Source organism: Symphodus melops (assembly GCF_947650265.1).
Source record: "Symphodus melops genome assembly, chromosome: 12".
Lineage (NCBI taxonomy): Eukaryota > Metazoa > Chordata > Actinopteri > Labriformes > Labridae > Symphodus > Symphodus melops.
This window is the reverse complement of record NC_136702.1, coordinates 11,596,662-11,613,641: the sequence shown is the minus strand read 5'-3', so window position 1 is coordinate 11,613,641 and position 16,980 is coordinate 11,596,662. Positions and strand designations below refer to the sequence as shown.

Here is a 16,980-nt window from a genome sequence, read left to right as displayed (position 1 = left end):
CCCATTTTCTTCAGTCCATCCTTAAACACAGCTGTTTGTCAGTGTTTGTGAAAGGAGAAGAATGTGGGACGATCACATGGTCAGGCTTGATAAAAAAGCATTTGGCAGATGACATCCGACAGCCTAACCTTGATATTGTTGCTGTTGGGATTTCCTGTCATTATATATTAAAGGTGATTTTTTTTTCTTCTTTCCTCACTACTGACTCTGTCACACATTTGAAGATTCCCTTTTTCCCTTATAATCAACTTCTATGGCTTTACTTTTATTTTTTCCTTTACTATCTTGTGCTTTTTTTCTCCTTTTCTCTTTTTCTTTTTTTCTACCTCCCACCTGCTCCCCTTTTTTTGCACCGTCATTGGCAGGAAGTCATGCCTTCACACAGTGAGTGCAAAATAGAAAATGAAGACAAATTGCCCTTAATAATGTGGTCATTACACTCAGTGTCTATTTCAGAGCTGAGTGGGAGAAAAAAAAAAAAAAGAGAGAGAGAACAGGAGAGGATGGCATGTCTACATGTTCTCAAACTGACAGCCAGGCCACACTGGTACTTTTAAGAGCGACACGTTCTATTTTTACAGCTATTCTTACTTTTATGTGTAGCGATTTTTCTGGTGTTTATTGCTCGTTCTCCTGTTTGGAGAAGGGCTTTGGAGAATGCTTTTTGTTGAGGAATGCAGTCAGCTGCATCCATTTAAGTGTTTGTTTCTCCAGAGCAGGCGTGCGCCAAGCTGCCACCGCCCTTCATCTAGCCTTTGCCAAGTGTAATCTGTTAAAGTCACAGAGAGAGGGCTGAGGGGGAGAATTAAATGACTATAACCCACCAAGAATGTGGGCCATTCATCCTCAGTAGACTGCACTATGTTATTTCTCCCTGACAATTTGCAGATGCTTTTAGAAGTGACTGCAGCTCTTCCATCGGAGGAGGAGAGTAGAGAAGACAGACAGATTAGTCCTCTCCTCAGGTTGTTTGAATGGCGCTACGTTCAGGAGTCAGGCTGCTGAGAGCGAGAGATACGCATGAAGGCTCCCGTGCCTGGGAGTTTCTGTCCCTCTCACTTGGTCACAGCTGTGCCAAAAGCTCTGCTCGTGTAGACCAGCTTTACACGGGATGAGAAGCCTCTGGTGGTCCTCGACGGCCTCATTAACCCTCTTTTCATTTTCATCTTTTCTCCCCCCCCCCTTACCCTCCCATGCTTTCTTCTTCTTCTTCATTACTCCCACCTTTTCATGCGTCTTCTCAAAAACCTCCTTTCTCCTCGTTTTTTCAACCTTCCTTTAAACCTTTGAACAAGAGAAGCAAAGCTGGTGTCCTGCCAAGCTGCTGCTGCTAGTGGCTATTGTGTGCAATGCCACAAAGTGAAAGGCTTTCTAGGCTTTTGAGTGTGCAGTTAGAGCATCCAGAAGCAGCATAATTTAGCTTTACTCAGTTTTAGTCCCTGAAACATTGTTGGTTTTTTTTGTTTTTTTGTATGTAGTTGTCGTTAAATTGTGTTGCCTCGAGGCTGGTAGTGTACTTAAAAAGTCCACGGAGAAGTCTGCTCACTTGCAATATATTTTGGAACAAAGTTAATTTAGCAAAAATAAACAAGAGTGCACACTCAAAGCTAGGAGAGCAAAAACCCTCTAAGCTGCTTTATAAGCATTAAGTGGCCCATTGCTTTCCTTAGACAGTGCTGGGAATTTGCTTCTTTTGAATGGCTGGTTGAAATGGTATAGATCTGAGGTGATGAGATGAGACTGATGTTCAGCAAAGAAAATAAAAAGCGTAGAGATTTCCACTGTGGCAAAATATATCTCTTACTATAGAGATCTTAAAAGTCGAATTGAATCTTTACAACAAAATGTGTTCATATTTTAAAGTGGCCTGTAACGATTCACTGAAGTCATGATACGATAGGATTTAAGATTCTGGGTTCACGGCACAATTCTCTCACGATTTATTTCACAAAATGAGACTGAAGACAAATTATGAGACGAATGGAAAATGATGCCTTTAAAAAAAAAAAATTTCATGAACACACCAATGCACCTCTTAATCTCTTTGGCAGTTGTACTCGTTTGGGCCAGTGGGGATACAAACCCGCTCGTAGTGTAGTTTGGCCTCAGCAGCTGCCATGACAATGCCTGCTCGTTACAACCGACCGCCTCTGCTCTAAAGCTGCTGACGCTCACGATATTATTGCGATTCATTTGTCCGAGTACCGATGTGAACTTTGAAACCTTTGAATAGATGACTCCCGATTAACCTTTACATCCCTAGTGACCTGGTTATTTCTGCCAGCTTGTCTCAACAAGAGCACTATCTTGGCTTTAGCTTTAAAAGATGAACCCTTATTATGTATATCATTCTCCTATGCACTTGTTATCCAGCTCGAGGTCAGCCTTAGTCTGGCCCCACCATCTCTCTCTCTCTGAAATCTTCCCTCGCTTTGGGAGCAGACTTTTCCCCCAAAGGATCTTACATATACATTATTATTTATTAATTTCCTCCGGAATAAAGTGTGACAAGATCCCCTCATTTAGCCGGTTCTGCCTGAGCTGATGCTGCTGGAGAAAACCCAAGTGACGTTTGGAGACTGGTATAATGTGCAGTGAGCGGTTATTTGCCAACTGTACACTGGTCCCCTGGGCTTCACAGTTTAGTGAGCTTCACTCATGTGAGGTTTCACACAAACACAAAAACATAGGTTACATTTAAAGCTGTAAAGATAACACTGCTGTTCATCTGGGGATGATGTCGACTCTTTCAACCGGATTGTAATGAGCTTCACTGGAAGGGCAATGTGAGCAGGAGATTCCCAGGTCTACAGCAACAAGTACAAGGATCCTTCCACAGACAAAACCCACGCCTCTGACATGCTGCTGGACGAGAATTTAGCTATTTATGTTTCCAAAAGTAGAAATGAAAACAAAGTAGTGAAAAACAGATTGTGATTATAGTGAATTTTGATATTACTGCATTCAAGTTTTAAGATCATTTGCAGAAACACACGTTTAAAGAATTTCTTACTGAAGTCGTTGCTGTATGGCATGGTGTATTTTCAGAAGGTAAACATACTGTGGGTTGAGTCATTATGTAATTAAAGAACAAGCTGAAAACTGACTTTGAGGACACATATACATTCAGGCTTTGCTGGTGATTCACTTTAATTTGTAGAAATCGAAGACGGTCAACGTCAGGGAACTGTGGATGCTAAGTGATGCAGACTGCAGGCATATTTGTTGTCTCTTTTGAAGACCGCCAGCAAGAACAGCTCATAACCGTGTTCTGCTGGCTAAAGAAGACAAAGTATTGCAAAAAGGGGGGGGGGCTTGCTGACGGAAAAATAAAGTGCTGAATGTCTTAGTATAGCATACAGTTTTACCATTGTTGAGTTTCAAGTTGGTTTTTATTAACATTTGCTAAATTAAGCGGTTTGTTATTTTATTCTCGCTAATTGAGAATGTAGTGCGTTGAATTTGAATTTTATAGACAACAGGATACCAGAATCAAACATGTCCTGCCTTAAAGCCCTAGCAGGGATAAATTGTGGCGTTATTTGCTTTTATAATGTTTTTTGCTCAACATTTTGCGGTACGTTTGAAAAGGCAGCTAAGGTGTAAAGATGAGCTGTTGATATGAATTTCTCATTCTGCAGCATTTGTTTTACTTTGGACTGTTCTGAGTCAGACAGTAGTTAGCTTCATGCTGTCTACACTGCAGGCTTTGAAAGGGACTTCATGGAGAGTAGTTTTAATTGGAGTACTCACCTCTGTTTCTCAGCCCTTGTAAGTTCAGTCTTTTATCACACTTCCAACACTCTGATTGGCTCACAGTCTTATTGGACCCGTCTGCTCAGGTGAACCCTTGTTTGTGGCAAGTTTAAAGCATTTGGTGCATTATATACTTTCATTCTTCTACAAGCAAAAGAATAACAATTGAAAGAAAAAGTAAACAGTGGCAGTTTGATTTACTTTAGAGAAGTCTTATCAATTATCATTTTGAGAACAGGACTGTTTTCATAAGTTGTAACTGAGAAGCTTTTTTTTTTTTGCTTGACTTCAGTTGTTTTAGTAATTCAAATTAACTGAAGGTAGCACAGTCAGCTATCCTAGCTATCTATTTACTTTCTAACATTTGTTTTCCTTTTGTTCAGTGCCTATTTATCTTCATTCAGAATATAATTGTTTTCTAAACGTTTTTAATATCGCTGAGTAGATGAATTCAATGAAGTCTTGTTTTGTTATTCCATCCCCTTACACCTTTTGGTTTTTCCTATTAGAGTGAATGTCTTTGAAATATTTTTTAAGGTGGCTCAGTTTGTGGGCTCAGTGCGTGCATGACAACTTCACTACACACACACACACACACACACACACACACACACACACACACACACACACACACACACACACACACACACACACACACACACACACACACACACTGGGTCACAAATTTGCTCTCCATAACCTTTGTCTGTCTTAAAGGTTTTTTTTTTATCAATAAAATGAGAAAAATCTGATAAAACATACACTGTAATTTACAACCTTAGATTTAATATGTATGCATCCATAAACTGTAGAGAAGACTGCTGGTATAAATGTTGTATTATAAAGCAAAAATACATCCCATCCCTCATTGTCGCTTTTTCATTATGCTCTGTTTTAGACATTTAACAATTATTGTTATTCTGAAGATTTAAGAGCAGCTGAGCTCAAATTCATTCAGTGTTTGGTGCTGGCACTTTAAGAGGACCAAGGAGAGTTGATTGACTGATTTTTACTCGTACAGGCCTCAAATCTTTCACAATGCTGTCGTGAGGCTGTCCTGTAATCACTCAACCGTTCTGCTGCTTAACGTTTATAAGCTAACTGCTCTCTTACATCTTCAGGAGTGCGGAGCTCATATGCCAGTCAGCACAGCCAGCTGGGCCAGGACTTAAGGTCAGCCATGTCCCCGGACCGCCACATTGCCCCAATCTACGAGGATCGGACATTTCAGGGTCCACTGTACCGCAGCCCGAGCCACAACCAGCAGGGCACCCTCTACAGGAGCTCCTCAGGTCGGTTCCACATCATTTACCTGATGACATCTTGCAAGCAAGTTAAAAAAAAAAAAAAAAAAAAGACATGAAAGATGACCGCCCTCCACAAAGAACAGGACGCCATTGTAACAAACATGCAGGAAAAAGAAAAGGATTAGATGTGAAAAAAAAACTATGAGTTCACAAGTTTACGTCTTTTATGCCTACAATGCAAAAACATCAAAATGAATGAATTTATCTTTATATCTTCATTGAGCTGTTATTAGGATGCCCTTTGATCCTATTGCACCTCGCTAGCAGATATGAAGTACAGTATAACAACACTGAACGACCATTTGAGTCGGCTTATTACACTGAACATTAGTTGTACTTATGAAGTAATTATTCCCTCCCGCCCTGAAGGACATTCTGCAAGAAATCTGAGGTTCGCAAAGTTCTGAAACTTGTGCTCGACAAAAACAAAACATGCCAAACTCCATGTTTTCCCCCAAACCCCCCAACAGAAATTAAATTTTGTTTTTGTTAGTCTCCTTCTCCGCGTGCCTCCTCTGCGACTTTCTGCAGCAAAGTCATGCAGGTCATAATAAGATAATAATCTCTTTTTTTTTTTTTTTTTCCTTAACATTTTTTTTATGTCAATCTGTACAGAACACTTTGTTCCATTTGTCCTCGAATCTCTCAAAAGGCTTTCCGCTTAATCTCGACCTGACTCTTGGAAACACCATTTCTCTGCCCTTTAGCACGACGTTGTTATGGCTTTCTCTCTTGCATCCTTTCTTTATTTCTCTCTCTGCCCCCCTTCTCTTTCCATTCCCTCCACTGTCGGGGAGAAAAGGGTGACACATGAGTTAATAGGCAGGTACTGATATGTCATCCTACCACAAAGGAGTCCATTACCTGTGTGACACACACAGAATAAGAAGAGGGATGCAGGGGACAGCTTGGTTACCCACATCCACAGCCTGCTCCCTTGCAAGCTCTCCTGATGATGTTGGCATTCTCATCTCATTATCCCCTCATGTCTCCGATACACATGCTTAGTTTGCACGGACACACACTCTCCATTAAGCCCTCTCCTTGGCACTCTGGAGATCTGCTTAGACTGATAAATTCACTAATAAATGCCACTGATGCTGTGAAGAAGCCCCCGTCTTTTACATATTCCTGCTATATTTAATGACGCTATGATGGAGATGTTCAATATTGAGTTTTTATAAAAGCTACCTCATTAGAATATCTAATATGATTGAAAAGTGTTTCTCTACAGAGGCATTTCATTAATTATTTTGTGGCTTTTTTTCTCTGGTGTGCAATGTACTTTTTTGTGCGATAGGAGCTGGACTGTTATGGTATTCTAGCAAGCTCCTTGGATGAAAATACGAGGAATGCAATCCAACTATTTCTCATAAAATTGCACAGCGACATCATGTTGTTTATGTTTTGCGTTCCAGTGTCTTTGGCTCTGTTATGTTGCATTTTGGTAGATAACCATATTGTAGGATGCTGATTCTGCCCAAACATAGCAGTGCACTGGTGTGAGAAATTGTGTTTTTGGAGCAGCCCCACAAGTTGACGTATTGCTCTCTGGGAGGAGGGAGTTTTTTTTTTTTTTTTGGGCACGCACATGCTCAGTCCTATTGGAAGTCTGATAGAGATCTGACCAGCGCAGTAGTCACACTGCCACACATCACGTGGCTCTGGTGAGAAGGAGCTTGTTTATGCAGTTCTGTGTTTGTGACCCATTGTGTTAAAGAACTGGGTCATTATATCACTTGGAGGGAAAGAGCGAAAGATGACTGAAGCGATATGCTGTCAGGCTGAATTTTTGACCTTGCCAGGATGGATTACTTTTCCGCGCGTTTGTGATGTGTCATCTTTGCAAGTGTGTATCCTACTGTTTTTGGAGCTGCTTTTTTTTTTTTTTTTTTTGGCATTTCCTTTCTGCTGTATTTGGCAAAGTTAGAATCAAAATGCAGTGGCACCAAATGAGCAAGGAGGCGTTAAAGAAAGCATTTGTGGATCATAGAGCACGTTGTCCTCTTAAAAAAAACCCAGCAGGATGCCCCTGGTTAAACACAATCTTGTAAAAACAAAGCAGCAAGCAAAGAGCCCCTTGAAGAAGAAGACGTCTGCTTAAAGGAACCATGGGAGCTGCGTTTTATCCTCGTTATTAATTGATTCCAGATTTTAAAATTTGCTGAGTCTGACAGAGTGGCCGTTTTTATTTCCTTCTTGCTTAGTTGTAGGTAGCCGCTATGCAAAGCTTAGAGTCGAGCAGAAAAGGTCTGAAAGCTGCTAATCTCCACTAACACGGCTTTGTCAGCGCACCTAAGGTTTTTTTTGTTTTTGTTTTTTTTTTCTGTTTAAACTTTCAGTCTGAAGTTTTGTTTCTGGGCACACAGGTGTGGGAAGTCTCAAGCGGTCAGCCAGCCAGCGCAGTGCGATGATCTACCAAAGAAACAACTACGCTCTTAACACAACAGCAACCTACACTGATCCCTACCGCACAGCAACGTACAGGCCCTCTGATCCAAACTACACTCGCCAGCCAGTTGTCATGGACGATAGTGCTACCCGCTCTCCCTCCATAGACAGCATTCAGAAGGATCCCAGGTAAGCAATGTTCATATTAGTGAAATCTTGCGTTTCTAAACCACTAAATGGTTAGTGTAGTGTAGCAGTGAAGCAAGGGACTACTTATGCTTACAAGGCATGCCTGTTCTGCTGGGTCAACACAGGTTTCCTTTTACAATTCAAACATGGAGCCCCCCAGCTAGTCGCATGCAGCTCTAGCCTTTAAGCTTGCTTTACTATGCCTGGCCTTTTAACAAAAGAGTCACACACACACACACACACACACACACACACACACAGTGGGACTGCTGCGTCTGCTCTTGTCATACAGCCATGTGTAAACACAGTGAGCAGTTTGAACTCTTTTATAAACCCCTGACCTTGCACATTGGGAGCTTTGTTTTACTTTGTGTATGTTGCTGTAGTGTACCTACTGGCAGCGATTGCACCTATGGGACCACTGTGACCCTGCTCCATTGAAAGAAGGAAAAAAAATGCATAGAGGGTATTTGAGAGGATGTCTTTCTTTTAAAAATCTACCAGTGTATTTCTCAGATCTAGCTCATCGCTCTAAAATATGTACATGTATGTATGTGTGTGTGTGTGTGTGTGTGTATGTGTATATATATATATATATATATACACTACTTGAAAAAATAGAAGGGAACACTAAAATAACACATCCTAGATCTGAACAAGTGAAGTATTCTTATTAAATACTGACAATAAAGTCACACAAAAAATGATAAATGGAAATTAAATTTATTAACTAGATTTGGAGTAACACTCAAAATTAAAGTGGAAAAACACACTACAGGCAGACTTTGATGCAACTTTGATGTAATGTCCTTAAAACAAGTCAAAATGAGGCAACAAAAGCAACAGCCCTTTTCTGATTGTGAGTCCACATGCCATAACAAAGCTTCTGCTTCATTACGTCATATAGATTCTGCAATAGCATAACATTGGTTTCCCAGTCTGTGAATTCACAGTGCCTTAAGGCGTTGCGGAAGCATGACATGTAGAGAAATCATCATCATATGTACATACACTCAGATATGCACACACACACAGCACTGTTTCCCCTGCATGATCCTGGCTCACTCCTTTAACGCCTCTGTTACTTCCTCTGAAGGCAGTACAGAGAGTTTGGGGGTGGGGGGGTCACTTCCCCCACATTACGCCTCTGTGACATTCACAGTCAAGGTAAAAATCACAGGGACGTAAATATCACACCTTGAACAGGCATGTATGAATAGTGCTAATAACCCAAGTGTGAACAGAGTGGATTATGATATAAAACTGGATGTCATTTCATTGGTTTGCCTGTTTGCCCTGAGGTGCCAACGTATGCATATGGAGGGAAACTCTGCTGGGGATTTTCAATTACACAACGTTGTTCCTGCCTCTGTGGTCGTGCTGATACTTTTCCAATCCTCCTGCTCTATTATCGTAGGGAGTTTGCTTGGCGTGACCCCGAGCTGACAGAGGTGATCCACATGCTGCAGCACCACTTCCCCTCAGTGCAGGCAAACGCAGCTGCTTACCTGCAGCACCTGTGCTACGGTGATAATCGAATTAAAGCTGAGGTAAGTACTGGCCCACTGATCCCGTTCTATCTGTTATGCTAACAGTAGTATTTATGAAACATCTGTTGGTTGTGTCCGTTTCAAAGAGAAGCTGCTGGGGTTTTTATTTTTTCACAATTTAACACGACTACTACAAATAATAATGATAATAATAGTACATTAATACATTGATACATTCGTTTTATATGGCACCTTTCTAAATACCCAGACGCTTTCACAAAAAAAAGGTATGTGTGTATATATATATATATATATATATATATAAACTATTAATGTAAGGGGGAAGGATGGGACTAAATGATTGTAGGCAATGTTGAAAATGTGAGGTTTTATAGATTTCTTAAAGGAAGTGAGTGTCGGGGAGTCTCGGATGTGTTTTTGGGAGAGATTTCCGGAGGCTGGGAGCAGCAATACACAAGGACCTGTCGCCCCACTATCAATAGTTAAACAACTTGGATTTCTTTATGTGGCTCTGGTCCTCAGCTTGGAACAAACGTAAAAATAGGTCCTATCATTCACCATTGATTAGGTCATGAATTCATTGATCGCCATGATTAGGCAGACAAACTGTGATTTACCAAACTGAATGTAGGAAACAATGGTGCTGATAATCTCTCACTATGCAGAAAAACAGTGAGTATGCAGGTCCACCTGAAACCACAATGTTGATCTGCTGACCAAAAACATTAAAAGAGAGCGCCCTTTCCCTGAAGACACAATGTTTAGCTATGCTTTTAACTGTTTAAGACAAGATGAATGCTTCAGACGCTCCTAATGCCATGCCTTTTCTTCTAGTTTGATCAAAAAGGAAAGCATGTTTATATGGTTTGAAAATAAATCTTAAAATTTTCTTCAAACCACATTAGAATTGCAATATAAAAAATAACTTTATTTAACCTGCTTCATTTTCTTGCTGCGCTTGTCCCCCCCCCTTCTTAAGCGTGCCTGTGTGTGAGATGCTGGAACAAATTGGTCATCTTGCTGTTGTTTTTAGTTGCTACAGACTTCAGGAGAAACTTCACAGCTGGCAGGAGTGTGCTTAGGCCGGACAACTTCCAACTGCAGGGCATTTATTTAGAACAAACTCCTTAATTATGTAACCGCAGAGAGCGAATACTGCTGCAGCTCCGTACCATATTTACCCGAGTTCAAGTTGAAAAATTTTATTCACAAAAGCCATTAATTTAAATACATTTGTACGTTTTTGCCCAGCTCTACCATTCAGTTGACATCATTTGTGTTTTTGAGTGAGATGAACAGATTACTTTCTCCATCAGGATGAATTGTTGGGATATACTGTATAGAGTATGTAGCTATAAAGTTTTCTATATGGCCATTCTGCAAAACTAGAATAAAAATCCCATCATCCTCAGCTGTGGTTTAGGTTCATTTCTAAGGAAAGTGCAATCAGTGCCAGCAGAACAGTCATGCCTCAGAAATCAGATATGTATGTATTTTTTCAGATGCAAAGTTTTAAAATATTATACAGTTATAAATATTCTGAAATCAAGAAGAGGAAACTTTACCCAGCATGCCTCTTTCTTCTTCAGAGAATGTAAATAAGTCTTCCTCTCTACCGTCCCCTGTGGTCTTTATGGCCACAGATTTGCATTACTTTTCCAAATATGTTACATCTGGTCTGAATAATTCTCAACATGAAGATTATATTGCCAAATGAATAAATGCATGACAGCTCTCGGCAGGATTTGAGCTAAAACATAATTAGTGGAAGGTATATTTTCCCCACCAGGCAACGGTGTATGATATCGTTCACAATGTCCACAGGTGTGTCGACTGGGAGGAATTAAGCACCTGGTGGATCTTCTAGACAACAAAGTTCTTGAAGTTCAGAAGAACTCTTGTGGCGCTCTGAGAAACCTGGTTTATGGCAAAGCCATGGACGACAACAAGACGGCTGTGATGAACGCAGGCGGGATCCCAGCTCTGCTCCGCCTCCTCAGAAAGACTGTCGATGCAGAAGTGAGGGAGCTTGTCACAGGTAAGTCACAAATATTTGTACAATTTATAAACGGCGACATGGATTCTGTTCTTCATGGGTTTTGGCCTTTGAGAACTGGAATATTGAAGGAGCAACATATTGGTAACCAGGTCCACATATCAGCCTAAAGGATTACACGTCAGTTCTGAGGGATTAAGATATGAGCAAAATATTGTATTTTTAAGTCCTACATCACACCATTGGCTCATCAGAGAGTCAACTCCATGACGAAGGCTTGATGCAAACATTCTGACATGTTAAAATGTCAACAAAAAAAAAATCACTTTGAGCCAGCCCTGTTGATTTAATGTTAAAAAGGCTTGCCGTCTTCAAGGAGGCTTTCCCCTTAAGTTGCTGCTACTACTGCTGTCACTTCTGCTTATGATAAAGCAAGGACATGAAACCACATTTTCACAGCATCATATTCTCAACCTACTTAGGCTGCACAGAGCTTTAGCTGATTCTCTGTCTTGGAAACAACCATCTCTGACAGAAGTGCATGTCAGTCTCCTCCTCCTCTGCATTACGCCGTGGCTGCTCACTAGTGTTTGTGTGTCGTCTGAGCTCTTGCAAACAGGGTTTAAATCCATGTTGTTTAGGATCAGGGTGGAGCACTACAGAAATAAGCAAGCTGAGACATTTGGCTCCCAGGTGGCTGAGTCAGCTGTTTGCGCTCCACTACAGTCCCGGCTGTAACATAGTCTCATGTTACAGTCCAGTGGTCCCTCTAAGGAATACAACAAAGCCTAGTAACAACAAAACACTCTGTGGAATTCACATATTGTCCAGGAGGAGGTTGTCTTCTGTATCCTTCTACAAAAATATGTTCACTTTGCTGGAAACATAAAGCAGATAAATTCAATTTTACATGTGCACTCAGGTACACAGTCTCTTTTCACACATAGGTTAGCAGGAGTTATTGGCCCCCGAAAAGCAACACTAAAATATCCTTTTTTCTTCTCCCTCTTCTTCATTCGCATTTCTTAAGGTTGAACAGCTCAGAGATGCTCAGAGTAAGCACCTTTAATGTCAGCTCTTTGTAAGTTGTCCCCTTTCATCTACTAGCCCGCTGTGGCTAATTGTGAGAGCAGGCCTCAGGATAAGGAGCAATTAGAGAAGGTCAGCAGTGCACCATCACCTCTGGTTAATTACAGCTGATGAGAACAATTTACTTAAAGAGCTTTCAGCAGATGACAAGAGCGTCCCACACCGGAGCTTTAAGTGGAAGAGACTGAAAGCCTTCGCTCACCAGCAGCTCCCTTCTACTTGAAACATGTTTGAAAGCAGCATCAGTGGGTGAGGAAGTAAGCCAGGTGTTTGTGCTACAACAAGCTTTGTGGCTCCCATTGTGTCGGTGGCTCCGGCTCATCTCCTCTGGGAGGTCCAGGTGTCACCTGTGCCATAGTGGAATGGGCTGCAAGTACAGGCTACACCCCCCCCCCAGCTCCAGGTCAGAGGTCATGTTTTTGTGGAAACACAAAACGATCTCGGCTCTTTTACCTGCCACGTCGTCTCCCAGCAGTTGTTGTGGTTATTGCACTTTCCTCAGAACAGCCTGTCAGATCGAGAGGCCAAACAGCTCTGCCATTAGATCCAATAATGTGGTCAACTCACAAACGCAACAATATTCAATATAGTCTTCTTTTCTTTGCTTTTCATTTGCAAACTTAACTGCATTTATATTCATAATTTTTGAGATTTTACTAACATGCACTCAAACCCATCAATCTTCATAACTGTTGCTCCTAATGATGCATTTCTGGATGAGAAATGTGTCTTCAAATCCTTCTTCAGAAGATCCTGAAGAACAAGACTAAGGCAGACTTACGAAACTGTTCTTACACTTCAGAATTGTTTGCACCTGTGGTTTTACATTGAGGATAGTCATGTCTTCATAAGCTGGAAGCTCGCGTCTGTTTCTCTTTTATTAGCACTGAAAAACATTTCATGTTGTAATGTCCATATTAGGGCATGAGACTGCAGGGCTGTGTGCAAACGCAGAAGTCCCACAGGATCAGAAAGTGAAGCCAAGAGATGTGGGGAATGGGTACATAAGAATCTCATGATGAATTGATTTTTATGTAGATCTTGAAGTATGAAGTGCTCTGTCTCTTAAATAGTTTTTCATGTGTTGTGTTTGTAAACTTGCATAATTATAAAAAGTGACACTGCTTGTTTACCATGTGAAATTACCATGAACAGTGAAGCACAGAATGAGCTGCTAAAAGGTTGGCACTTGGCATTGATTGCTCTGTTTGAGAACACACAATTAAAGACCTCTTGAAGAAAACAAAAAGGATTGTATTCCCAAAATGAATCCAGTTATTGCCAGAAGCATCAATGAATAGATTTCACCACAACTGAAAGAAAATTAGGAGCACCCACTAGGCTCTAAAATACACACCAAGCTGCTTGTCTGAGTCGATGCAGCATTGACAAGTTTCCAGCCTGAAACCCTAAAGGTTAACCGGGCGGTTCTTGAATGATCAGCAGCTTTTCAGAGAAAATAAATAATGCCAACCCGGTAGTAAGACCTGGAAAAGTCGAAGACACACTGACCTGAAGTTTCAAAGAGAAAGATTGTCAAAGGAGCAGTCTGACATTTCAGTAATCAACCAACAGAAGATCAATTAAATGTTGCCATATCGAAAGGAAAAAATAAACCAACATTTCTATGAGCCTTTGCATGGTCAGAGTCACACAAAGCCTTGTGGGTATTTGAGTCATTAGAATAATTACGAGTTCGGCTGATTTCATTTTCTACAAATGTCATCCAAATATTTTAAGCATGTTGTACCTTTGGTGCTAGAGTGCTCAGGGCCTGATGTGCAATTCTAACAAAATGTGATCATTATTATTAGTCATTTATCACCGCAGGCCTGAATTACTGAAAACAATTCTGAACAAAAAGAATATTGAAAATCTGTTTTGGTTCAGAAAGCAGGCTTTACAATTTCACCAATGGGGTAGATGAAGGGAACTTCATCAATCACAACATGGACTTATATTAACTTGTGGCACACAAGCTGACATCAGAGCATTTGTCTAATACATCTCTTTAGCTGACACACCTCTTGCACACTTTTAGAGTATCTTTAGAGAGAATACATCATCAGTAGTCATGAGCTGTGATTCGACCTGTTGTTCTCATGCCTTTTAGAATCTTTTTCAGCAGTATCTTTGTCTGCACATTATATAAAATGAGGAATGTGTATTAAAAGCTGCAATCAATAATGTAAAGGTTAGCTTGGTTCAGTTTGTAATGTGGCTGTTAACAGAAGAGAACACAATTGGTGGTGAAAAACGAGGTAGCATTGAGATAAATGGGTCACATTATTGATTTACCTTCTTGAAAAATAGGGAAAAGTTCACAAACGCATTGACAAATGCAGTGGACAAATCTTTTCAGTTTCACTTCAGTTACTTCTTATACCAATGCCTCAAACCCCTATTTGAGACCAGGTTCATATTTTCCTCCATTTTCTATTTCTTTATCGTCCCCTTTCTCACTCCCTTGTTCTCTCTGGGGTTTAGCTGGAGATAGACTATCGGCGCTGGTGTCACAGCAGTGTTTACAAAGGGTCAGTGTTTCAAAGCCAGGCTCGGGCACCCGAGAACATGTCACTGAGCAGAGAACACAGTTTAGGACTGTTCTCACACACACAGTCACACATACACACGTCACTTCCATCCGACTGACAGATATGACTTATGGGTATTGCCGCTGTTGTTGCTCAACTGTCAGCGTCGTCAGTCACACCTCAGTGAATTTGCCTGTTGATTTCTCCCGCATGCCATCGCCTCTATAGTAGAAACTAGAAACTAGAAGAGAATGTTCATTTCTACAAATTGTCATTGGAGAGGTTATGGAGGAACAATTCATAGAGAGGGAGTGCATTGTGGAGATTTAAAGACCAGGGAAGTTGGTCAGCAGTCTGAAGTTTTGCTTTGGTGGCCCATATTCCGGGTAGTTCTCGTGTACGAATATCCCATAAATAAGGCAAACACAGACCTTTATGAACTTGCACAATAGGATATGATTGAAATTGATCCCACAGCCTGAAGAGAGCAGAGCCATCAGCCCACCTGATGCTCCGTCTTCGGCGTGCAGCTCCACATGCACTGCTGGCAAACTGACAAGGAGCACATGCTGCATCTTAACTTTTGAGAGCTGAGTATCACTTGACTCTCAGCTTTCTCTTTTTATTAAGGAAAACCAGAAGTGAAATGATGAAAGTTCACTTAAGGTTTTGAATGGGTTTTAAAGCCCTTTGATGTAGTTTCAATAAGGATAATGGGAAATGAAACGACTGTTGATTAAATGACTGTCAGACATGCCGCTTGGCAGACGCATATGCATTTATATAGCTTCTTGCCAACAGCGTGTCGGAATTGGGCTCCCTGGGCAATATTATAGACTCTTATCGCTGCTATTGGCTCAATTAGAGAGAGGAAAAGGCGTGCTGAGAGGAAATAAAAAATGAGGTCATCTCTATATGCGGTGGTCTTGTGTAGAAAGTGCAGATAAACGCATGCAGAGTTAAAAAATAATCTCCATGCCCATTCTCTTTGTCATATTGTGTTCAGTATTTACAGACTGAGGTTAGTCATTTTAAAACATAAACAAAGATGCCTCATTTCAGAAGCAACCACATTTGGACAATTAACTCACAGCCACTCTGTACATGTATTTGTTAGTAGTTCCATAGAGGTGATATTTTTTAGCATGAGCAATATATCTAAACCCTGTGTAGCATTAGCTTCCTCCAAGGTTGTTTGTGCCCAGCAGAAGTTGGCCTTCAGGATAAGCCGAGCAGCTAGAAGCAGCTAATTAGAAGAACATGCTACATGCTGGCTAATCCTTGACAGATGCAGCATCAAAGGCTGCCAGGACTGTGCATGATTTTCATTGGGTACCAAAAGTATATTTGAATTGAGTGAAATGATGGCATAATTTCCAAAGCTGTTACATTATTAATGTTTCATTTCCAATAACTGAGTCTCTGCCATACAAATCTCCACCCTGTCCTCTTCCTTTTTTCCATTTCAAGCTAATAATCTTTGCCCCGAGGATATTCTACTCTGATGGAATTTGATGTGAATGTCTGAAGCCTTCATGCTAGATCTTTTGATTCATTTGTGAAGGGGAGGATTTTCAGTGTGTGTGTGCGTGTGTGTGTGTGTGTCTTGTTTGTTTGTTTGAGTGTGTGTGGTGGACCCTTCCGTACACACTGAGATATTAAAAGCCAATGTTGACGGTGTCTCCAGCGGGTTGCCCTAACTGCAAACGACCTCTTGATACAACTTGAGGTTTGCGTGCTTTATTTCTCCATGCCTGAGTTTGCGTGCTGGTGTCTCCCTAGGGGTGCTGTGGAACCTGTCGTCATGTGACAACGTCAAGATGACAATCATTCGGGACGCCTTAACGACTCTGACCAACACTGTGATCATCCCTCACTCTGGCTGGAGCAGCTCCACCTTTGACGATGACCACAAGCTGAAGTTTCACTCCTCCCTGGTGCTGAGGAACACCACAGGCTGTTTGAGGTAAACCACCTGATGAGCACACTGGACTCTAGCGCCCCTGTGTGGACAACGGATGCTACTGCATTGATTTTGTTAGCGTTGCTCTTAGAAAAGATTCTACATGTTTCAAGTTGTCTTTTAAGACAATTAAAGTAAAAACAAATAATAGTTCATTTTTAAGAGAGAAATACTTTTCAGATGTCTAGACATGATGTCTGAGAGGGTTATTTTTGTCACATAGTGGAGTTTAATAAACAGCATG

The 16,980-nt window shown here is 41.0% G+C and overlaps 1 protein-coding gene across 1 annotated transcript in view; it reads left to right on the top strand.

Moving 5' to 3' along the window:
• The window catches only part of LOC306832363 (plakophilin-4-like), a 72,112-nt gene that overhangs the window by 45,791 nt on the left and 9,341 nt on the right, over positions 1-16,980 (top strand). Inside the window, 5 exon segments of the mRNA XM_079356980.1 lie at positions 4,878-5,048; positions 7,433-7,643; positions 9,061-9,193; positions 10,979-11,192; positions 16,556-16,739. Of these exon segments, the coding sequence (XP_079213106.1) occupies positions 4,878-5,048; positions 7,433-7,643; positions 9,061-9,193; positions 10,979-11,192; positions 16,556-16,739 (913 nt within the window).